Raw genomic sequence first — 10,839 nt, 5'->3', positions numbered from 1 at the left:
AGACACCATTTCGAGCGTGGCCGTTTTCGTGCGGGTGACACGTAAAAGCACCCACTACACTCTCTGAGTGGTTGGCGTTAGGAAGGGCATCCAGCTGTAGAAACTCTGCCAAATCAGACTGGAGCCTGGTGTTGCCATCCGGTTTCACCAGTCCTCAGTCAAATCGTCCAACCCATGCTAGCATGGAAAGCGGACGTTAAACGATGATGATGATGATGATAAATTACTCTCCATCCATTGGTGAAAATGTCCACTGTAAGTGATAGTAACCAATGTGAGAAAAGTTGTGAAAAGAAAGCACAAAACTCTCACCTGGAAATTGAAATAACCCTGTTTTTTCTCAAGTGGACAAACTGAGATATGTCTCACAATGCTGTGCCAAGAATCTTTACTTCCATTAACTTTGGTAGATCTTCAATTTCATTGCCAATAGCATAATATACTTGAGTAGTTTTCATTCCCTATTACAGTGCAGACATCTCCAAAATGTAACATTTGATATGGCCTGTTGTACAAATGGGTGTAACGTGTCCATAAATCTACTTATTCTTGACTAATAATCATTATAATGCATGAATATAACAAAGGTTCTTTAAAAATTTATGATATTAAGAAAGCAGTTTGGTATTTATGGCTGATTCAGAGATAAGTATGGCAAGCATTAATATTTCAGCATTTTAGCTTTTCTTCTTTCTGCTGGGTTGTTAAAATACTAAACTGAAATCATTAGAGTGTTGAATAGGATACTTTGTGGATTTGCTCTAGTTTTTTGCATTTTGAGTTCAAATCCTGCCATGGTGTACTTGGTTAGCAGATTTAATCTCTTGCATGGTTAAACATCTTGTATCTTGGGTGCCTTTAGCATTTGAGTCAGGTCTCTGGTTAAAGGAAACCTTCCTCTTTTTCTCCTACCAGACTCTGAAACCCTGTAAAGTGGCACAGGTATGAGGTGGTATCAAAAAGTTCCCGGACTAGTTCTATAGTATGCTAATAGATGACAGCACATGGTTGTGTGTGCAGTGAGAACTAGCAGTGACCTTCATGAAGCAATGTATCAAATGACATTGCTGTGTTTACTTTGCAAGTTGTGAAATATTTGGTTTTTGTGATTAGATGTATGCTGTAGTCTGCAATTTTGTCATGGACCGAAACAAAGCCAACGTGAAATTTTGCATTAAACTTGGGATGTCTGCTATATACACTGAGCATGATGAGGCAATAAGTAACATACATGCAATATTTTGGGTGGCACAGGTGCTTCAAAAGCAGAACAACATCCCTGGAAGACGATGAGTGATCTGCCATGAGTGTCACCCCTGGAAATGTGGTATTGTGCATCAAAAGTTCTACTGCAATGTTTTGAAGGAGGTCATTCGGCAAAAGTAACTGCATCTGCAGGGCCCAAAGAATTGGACTCTTCACAACGACAATGCATCCTGTTACCAAGCTCTACTCATGAGTTTCTCGCCAAAAACAACATGGCATCACTTCTGTACCTGCCCTATTTGTCAGATTTAACACCTGTGGACTTCCATCTCCTCCTCAAGATAAAAATGTAGCTCAAAGGTTGCCATTTTAACACCGTTGTTGAGATGCAGAACAATTCACAGAAGGTCCTCCACTTGCTTTTGGAAAATGACTCCCATGTCGAATTCCAAAAGTGGAAGGAACACTGGGACTGGTGTATTGCTATGCAGGGTAACTACTATTTTGAAGGAGAGGATGTTAAAACTTAGGTAAATAAGTTATTTTTTATTAAACATAACTAGTCCGGGAACCATTTGATACCACCTCACACAGCCCTTCCCTCCTGACTAAAAGGTAAAAGAAATATAGTATGTAATGGTGCTTGATAATTAAAAATATATATTGAAATTAGTAATTAGTATGTGCCATTTTGTAAACTGTTTTCTTTATAATACATTCTTTTACTATATTTAGAAGTGTATATGTAACCCTTTTGTTATCATATCTTAGTTAAAATGCAACCCCTTTTGTTTCATTTAACTTTGAAAATAAGAATGAATTTAGTAAAATTTGTCATTATTAAACTGGTACTTAGAACTTGATATTTAAAATTTTGATGGAAAGTTGTAATTTATAGATCAATTTTAAACAGGAAGTTTGAATCATAGAGCTATCACCTGGTTTAACACCAACATCTAGTATGTTGAGTGCTTTTAGCTCTTTAGCATTTAAACCAGCCAAAATATCCTGCTTGTTTTATGCTCAAATTGGCTAGATCTGGTCTCTCACACCAACCCTATAATATTCTAAATTTAACAGTTAGCTCATAAAAATCTGAAAGCTTCAAAATGATGCATAATTAATTCAAAACAATGTGAATAAATATGCATTACTTTTGACAGAATAATGTGAATGCTAAAGGGTTAATATAATCCAATCTATTGCAAGCATTTGAGCCAGGTCTCTGATTTGAAGATACCTTTCTCCCATCTTCCCAGTCTTGGAAGCTCTAAATGGTCATGGACACTGCTTGTCTCTTGACTATAGGATATAAGAAAAAGTGGTTAGTCTCAAGTAGATTGGTATCAAAAGGGTCAATGGCAAGGTTAGATTTTGATGTTGTTTTGTCATAGTATCAACTTAAACCAGTGGAGGCGCAATGGCCCAGTGGTGAGGGCAGCGGACTTGCAGTCATAGGATCGCGGTTTCGATTCCCAGATCGGGCGTTGTGAGTGTTTATTGAGCGAAAACACCTAAAGCTCCACGAGGCTCCGGCAGGGGATGGTGGCGAACCCTGCTGTACTCTTACACTACAACTTTCTCTCACTCTTACCTCCTGTTTCTGTTGTGCCTGTAATTCAAAGGGTCAGTCTTGTCACACTGTGTCATGCTGAATATCCCCGAGAGCTGCATTAAGGGTACACGTGTCTGTGGAGTGCTCAGCCACTTGCACGTTAATTTCATGAGCAGGCAGTTCCGTTGATCAGATCAACTGGAACCCTCGACGTCGTAAGTGACGGAGTGCCAACAACTTAAACCAAGTATTACTCAGATGGAATTAAACTGATATTGAGATAAATTTTAATTTGTATTTTTCTGCTCATTTTTTATTTAATCTTTTGTATTGCTATTTTTCTGACTTACATTCTATGTTGTAGTTTGTTATCTTGTGTTTCTTATTTCTAATTTTTTTTCTTATTTTGTAGGGTGTACAACTTGGGTATGGACTGCTACCTGGTAACAAACGTTTTTCCACCACTATTAGCGAATATGAGCAGATGCACAATAACAACATAGCTGATAACAAATTAGTTGTAAGTTTTTTTTATGTATTCTTTTATTCTTTTACTTGTTTCAGTCATTTGACTGCAGCCATGCTGGAGCACTGCCTTGAAAAATTATGGATAGCCTTAATCGATTTTTGAACCTTACTGGGTTCTCATTAGCAGTCTCTAGGGATGTAAATAGCAGTAATTTGTAAGTGGAATTTGGTATGGCTGTGTGGTTAAGTTCATTTCTGTGTCACATGGTTTTGGGTTCAGTTCCACTGCATAACACTTTGAGCAAGTGCCTTCCACTCTATCCCCAGGCTGACTAAAGCCCTGTGAGTGGGTTTAGTAGACTGAGATTGAAAGCCCATATATATGTATGTATGTGTGTGTTGTGTTACTCCTTGTCTTGACATTGCTCAATAGTTGTAGATATGCGTCTCTATCATACAATTGGTGTTGCATGTTTCCAGTCTCCTGTGGAAACTTGTCTGGTTCTAGCAAAATATTACCTTGCTTGGAAGCAAGTGAGGGTTAACAACAGGAAGGGCATCTGGCTAGAAAGTCTGTCTTAATGAATTCCATCTGATTCATGCAAGCATGGAAAAGTAGATGTTATATCAATGATTTTATATATACCCATGTTTCACGACTCACTGCATTCCACCCCACCTTGCACTTTCGTGAACTCCCTACTCATGCACCCTGGGCAATCTCCTACCATTCTATTTATATTCACATCCTTATACCTTGAGAGTATGCCCTGGCACATCACTACCATCTCTCTCGCCCTCTATTACTCTTGCTTGTTCCTTCTCTCTCTCTTTCTGTCTCTCAGTCATACCCTAACCTCTCATCACATGGCACAAAGCCACCTCTTTCAATACCCCACCCCTTCTTGAGGGATCTTTGTCTTGCTAGTGCCATGTAAAAAGTACTCAGTCTACTCTGTAAGGTGGTCGGTGTTTAGAAGGGCACCCAGCCATAAAAACCATGCCAAAGTAGACAGTGGGGCTTAGTGCAGTCCTCTGGCTTATCAGCCAGCATGAAAAACTGACATTAAATGATGATGATGGTGATATATATATAGTCATCATTATTTAATATCCATCTTCCTTACTGGCATGGGTTGTACAGTTTGAGATTGAGTGAACTGGAGGATTGTTGAAATCTGATATCTGTTTTGGCATGATTTCTTAATGCCAACCACTTTATGGAGTTTACTGGATGCTTTTTTTTTTTTTGTGACACCAAAAAAATTGTAAATCAAAGAAAAAAAAACCTTTCGATTGAACAGGGTTGTAGTAGAAAGGGAAGTGATTTTATGCCAGTGATAGAGGGACAGGCACAAGTGTCTCACTATAGAGGAGATACATGGCTACCCTATAATTATCACTGTTATATAAGCAGTGTCGTTCCTTTCTAGTAATCCATGAAACCATGTTTGATGTCATGGGGCTATATTACCTTGCTTAGAAACAGGTGAGAGTTGGTGGCAGGAAGACCATCCATCCATCCATCCAACCACAGAAAATCTGCCTCAATGAATTCAGTCTGCCCATGCAAGCCTGGATGTAAATAATGTAAATAACTTACTCTAACAGAAAATGTGATTGATATTTGTTAGTCTGTTAAAATTTGTTTTCAATTTATGGAAACTTTGGTTTATTTTGTAAATTCAAAAATATAATAATATGTTAATGAGAATATAATTTGAAATTTTCAAAACATGATGGATATTTGTTAGTCTGTTAAATTTGTTTTCATTTATGGAAACTTTGTTGTTTATTTTGTAAATTCAAAAATATAATCACACATTAATGAAAATGTAAATTTGAAATTTTCAAAAATTTGTTGTTACTCTTTGTAATTGAATTATAAATCTTAATTTTAGCTGGCACGCCTTTTATCTGAATATAGACTTGAAGCTCCTTCACAGCGGGTAAGTTTTATTGGTATAAGAATGAGTTTTGTTTCTGTTCTTGCAAGATTGATATTTGGAATTTGTAATGCACATGAAAAAAGATGGAATTGTCTTGAATGCTCTTAGAATGTGTTAACTTATACGTAGTTTTTGTATTCTTTTTAATTGATAAATATGGAGCGTACTTGTGATCTCAGAATTGGTAGCATTTTAACAAAGAAGAAAGTTAATGCTGGTAGGTTGTGCTTAAGTTATATGACTTAGCATTTAGATCCTGCAGGAGTGGTTGTGCTTACCACCACATGGTTCTGGATTCAGTCCTACTGTGTGGCACCTTGGGCAAATATCTTCTACTATAACCTTGGGCTGACCAAAGCCTTGTGAGTGGATTTGGTAGACGGAAACTGAAAGAAGCCATCATGGATATATATATATATATATATATATATATATATACACACACACACACATATATGTATATGTTTGTGTGTCTGTTTGTCTCCCTACCATTGCTTGACCACCGATGTTGGTGTGTTTAACATCCCTGTAACTTAGCAGTTTGGCAAAAGATACCGATAAAATGAGTACTAGGCTTGTCCTGGGATTGATTTGTTCGACTAAAGGCGGTGCTCCAGCATGTCAAATGACTAAAACAAAAGAATAAAAATGTATATTCCCTGTATGTGATTTGCAAGGGCAGTATGTTTGTACTGTAGTTGGACTTATCACACTTGCAGTTTCATACATACCTTGACCAAATATGGCACACTGGACCTTGCAACAGTGTTGCACAAAATGCCTTGTATTTGGTTACAACCCATTATGTTCTAAGTTAACTTTTATCCTTTTTGGGGTTGATAATAAAAAAAGGATCTTTTATGTCAATACTTAAAATCAATATCACTGCATTTTAATGTGTTGAGTGGCAGAAATTTCATCTTCCTTTATTCTGAGTTCAAATCACAGTGGAGTTGACTTTGTCTTTACATCTTCCCAAGATCATTGAACTAATAAGCAAATACTAGGGTTCATTCATTTGATTGTAGTTCTCTTTTATTAATTTGTGGATTTGAGTTGATGTGTGTGAACCAATGTATAGGAGATTGTAGCCACTTTGCTATCATCTTTTTGTATTCATAAAATAATATCAGTAATGAATATATTCCTGTAATTACTCCTATTTTGAAAATATCAATCCCATACATATTTAAAGTAAATCAGTGTTGTTAAGTATTTTAAATATTATTTAGCAAGTTTTTTTTATTCCTTTTCAGGTGACAAATCATAAGGTTCGCCGATCATCAACAAATAACAAACCAGTAGTACTACGTCGAAATCCTGCTCGAAGTACTCGTAGTCATTATAGTTTATCAGTACTAGCTCCTGCCACAAGACAACGTAGAGGTTCTGTATCCTCAACTGTGTCCTCGTCTTCTTCATTGTCATCTGTATCACCTTCTGTTTCACCTGAGGTAAGTTAATGTCTTCAATTCACTACATTACATTCAATTATAAGATTCATAAATTAAGGAAAAGAATATGTAAAATGTATATTTATTTTGTGACAAAATGTGAAAATATAATAATGAATTCTTCTGCTACCTCTTCACAATCTGCCATGCTGCAGTTCCATGACTTCACCTTATTCCTGGCAGGGTGGCTGAGCAGGTGCTACGCCTTGCCAGAGGGCAACCTGTAACTATGCAGGGAATGGTCATCATTCCATGTGGCATTTTCAAGATCCTGCATTGTTATTGGCATCCTTTCGTCTTGGGAGACAATGGAGTTGAGCATAAAATCAGACCTGGGCTAGATGTAAGAAAATCCTGGGTAGCTCAATCGTCAGGATTCCTCTCTCGACTTTGCTGGTGTAGTCCAAAGGAGTGCATAGCATTACGTTTGGCACCAGCTTAGTTGCAGGAGCTGCCGGAAGAGTGTCAAGTCAAACACTAGACCACCTACGGGGATCCACTCCGGATTTCTTTGAAGGTTGTCTCCTTTCTGTAACCCTGGATAGGGGCCCATACCGGGTACTGTTAGCCGGAGCCAGCTGAGCCCGGGACTCGTATCAGGCAGAGTCGTCACTCTCTAAAGTAGTGAAGAAAATCGCTACCCACTACTGCATACCTGCCAGTATGTTGTTGTTGTTGTTGGCACTCCGTTGCTTACGACATTGAGGGTTCCAGTTGATCTGATCAACGGAACAGCCTGCTCATGAAATTAACGTGCAAGTGACTGAGCACTCTACAGACACGTGTACCTTTAACGTAGTTCTCGGGGATATTCAGCCTGACACAGTGTGACAAGGCTGACCCTTTGAATCACAGGCACAACAGAAACAGGAAGTAAGAGTGAGAGCAAATTGTGGTGAAAGAGTATAGCAGGGTTCGCCACCATCCCCTGCCGGAGTCTTGTGGAGCTTTAGGTGTTTTCGCTCAATAAACACTCACAACGCCTGGTCTGGGAATCGAAACCGCGATCCTATGACCACGAGTCCACTGCCCTAACCACTGGGCCATTGCGCCTCCACGCCTGCCAGTATACTGAATAAATTAACCAAAGTGTCTCTCTTTGGTCTGTATTTAGCAAAACCAAATTTAACAAAACTAAAGATAACACTACTACAATAATGAAATCTTCATTATTGTAATGCCTACTTATCTATGTTTGCATAGATCTAACAAGATTTTTATTTTATTGATGAGACAAAATTTTCTAAAGTCAGATGCCATTCATCAACCTACCCCGTTTCCAAGCATGGTAATGATCCCCTAATATTGAACAATGAACGAGTTGGACCTGGACATGCTTTTACAATGAACTGCAATCTAATGTCACCATTTATATGAATGGTGAAAATTTTATTTCCAGTCAGTGCACAAATAACAAGGGAGAATTCATACTCACTCACACTCCTGCACACATACACACTCCTACATAATTATCGTTTAATGTCTGTCTCTCGTGCTAACACATGTTGCATGATTTGAAAGAATATGATGAGTTGGACGACTGTGTCATTCTCTCCTGGCATGTTTTCTGTGGTTGGCTGGTTGTTCTTAACACCAACCACTTTACAGAGTGCAGCTTTTGACATAAAAGTGGGTGATGCTGCTAAAAATGATTGGGAAACTCTGTTCTAGAGGCTTAATAGTAGGATGATTCTAATGCTGAGTGTAATTTTTAGTTTTGCTATGAGTTGGCAGAATCATTAGTACACCAGGCAAAGTGATTAGCATTTTGTCTGTCCTTATGTTCTGAGTTCAAATTCTGATGAGGTCAATTTTACTTTTTGTTTTTTGGGGTCAATAAAATAAATACTAGTTGAGCATTGGGGTTGCTGTAATCTACTTAACCCGTTGCCTAAAATTGCTGGCCTTGTGCCAAAATTTGAAACCAATATTATCGTCATTGTTTTATATAAAAAAAAAAAAATTTGCTTTGTTTACAGAAACTCTTAGTTCGATTTCCATTTTTCAAAAGACCTATCTCTGATGGCAGCTCCATTGATTTTATTGATGACAGTGATGATGTAAGTCCTTGAAAAGTTTAAAATTTTATATGGAGTGTTTATTTTGAAATATATACAAAAAAAATATGTATGTTGTGAAAGCATGATTTTTAGCTTCAATAATTACATAATACAATAGTTCTCAAACTGACAATATCACGATTTGTGAAAGTATTTGCCTTCCCATCTTATTAATCCAATCATATCGTATGTAGATAGTTACCTCCCTTGGTAATAACATTCGCCCACTGACCACTGAAATAAAGTTGGCATCTCTATTATTTTTTGTTTGCCACAGTATTGGACAAGTTTCATCATCAAGAGCATCCTTTAACGTCCATTTTCTATGCTGGTATGGGTTGGATAGTTTGACTAGAGGTGGCAAGCCGGAGAGCTTCACCAGGTTCCAGTCTGATTTCACTTGGTTTCTATGGGTGGATATCCTTCCTAACGCCAACCACTTTACAGTGTGTAATAGGTGCTTTTAAACGTGGTACTGGCACAAGCGCTTTCATGTGGCACCATTTAAAACCATCTTAATTTAGTCAAATACGACAATTTGTCTGCTTCTTTTTCATTTTTCACGCTTGTTGCAACACTTGCTTTTTGTATAAGTTTTACTCTTTGGCCTTCGTAGGATTTTCGAACGAGATCGTTGCCAGTGCCCCTGGACTGGCTCTTGTGCGGGTGGCACATAAAATACACCATTTTGAGCGTGACCGTTGCCAGTACCGCCTGACTGGCCTTCGTGCGGGTGACACGTAAAAGCACCCACTACACTCTCTGAGTGGTTGGCGTTAGGAAGGGCATCCAGCTGTAGAAACTCTGCCAAATTTAGATTGGAGCCTGGTGTTGCCATCCGGTTTCACCAGTCCTCAGTCAAATCGTCCAACCCATGCCCGCATGGAAAGCGGACGTTAGACGATGATGATGATGAATACATTTTCGCTTATCTTGCTATACCAGTTACCTATGTTAAAATAACTTTTTCCTAAAGCAATTTTCATTTTCAGGGGAGGTAACTTTGCTAGAGCGTCCAGTAACAACAATATCTGTATCACGTCCTCGCGTTGTTTTTTTGTCGTTTTTCTTTATATATATATGTATATATATATAAACTGTTGAATGACATTATGAAATAAGTGTATTATTATCTATCGTCATGACGTTTATTTTTGATCATTTGCCAATTTCTCTAATTTGAAGTAAAAAGGTATTTGTCTTTTGCAAACGCTTACAGTTTCAAATATTTTTGGAAAAGATTGGCAGAGGAACATAAATCTTCATCAGAATAACTTCTGAACATGCTACAAATCGGATACAAGTTCTGTTTTATTTTGTAATAACATTATATTAATTTTGTAATAGCATATTAACTTTAAATAAGTGCTTATTAAAAAAAAAAAAGAATTGTGGATGGTTCGTTTTATTGTGGTATCAATTTCATTTTAGAATATGTTACTGTTATTGGTTTATATCTAGTTTACCATGCTTGAACTTAAATAGTTTTTGAAACTTTTTATTTACAAATTGCAGCAATTATTTTTGAAGTTAGATAACCTATTCAACTATACTGGAATAGAAAGTTAAGACAGAGTTATGCCCCTTAGACAGTGCTAAAAGTCTAATAGACCAGCAATATGTTGAGAAAAGGAGTAAAAGTTTATTTTCTACCATAAGGAAACAACCGATAAAGGAATTATACAATACTGTTGAAAAGGAGTAAAAAAAAAAATCAAATGCTTCAATGCTAGGATTCATACCCGTTTTCACTTCATTTACCTCCTGCTATATTTTCTTACAGTAATTTTAAGTTTATATTTCTACCATAAGGAAACAGCCGATAAAGGAAATATACAATACTGTTTTTAAACATTCTAAGCTTAAATAATAACATTTTAAAATTGTACATAATGTTATTTCATTTGAACAGATGCCAACACCATATAGTGTTTTGAATTAGACTACCCCATTAAGAGCACAGCAATTAATAGTTATACCATATAGATAATTAAATCCAGAAGTGGTTGGAAGAAAAAATAGGTCCAGATGGACTATATGTAATCTGAACCTCCCCCCCCCCTTATTTATTAATTTTTTTTACGGAATCCCACGTTTTAGGCTATGGAGATTCCGATTCTGAAAATTTTTTTTCAAAAATCTCAATT

At 37.1% G+C, this 10,839-nt stretch overlaps 1 protein-coding gene across 1 annotated transcript in view; it reads left to right on the top strand.

Moving 5' to 3' along the window:
* Nucleotides 1–10,839, top strand: part of LOC106876324 (cell division cycle-associated protein 7) — a 44,757-nt gene that overhangs the window by 9,294 nt on the left and 24,624 nt on the right. The window contains exons 2-5 of the mRNA XM_014924824.2: nucleotides 3,174–3,281; nucleotides 5,131–5,178; nucleotides 6,435–6,632; nucleotides 8,612–8,692. Coding sequence (XP_014780310.1) covers nucleotides 3,174–3,281; nucleotides 5,131–5,178; nucleotides 6,435–6,632; nucleotides 8,612–8,692 — 435 coding nt within the window. The remainder of the gene's footprint in view (nucleotides 1–3,173; nucleotides 3,282–5,130; nucleotides 5,179–6,434; nucleotides 6,633–8,611; nucleotides 8,693–10,839) is intronic.

This window comes from Octopus bimaculoides, chromosome 1 (assembly GCF_001194135.2).
Source record: "Octopus bimaculoides isolate UCB-OBI-ISO-001 chromosome 1, ASM119413v2, whole genome shotgun sequence".
NCBI lineage: Eukaryota > Metazoa > Mollusca > Cephalopoda > Octopoda > Octopodidae > Octopus > Octopus bimaculoides.
Note: the sequence above shows the minus strand (reverse complement) of the source record. Positions and strands in the feature narration are given on the sequence as shown.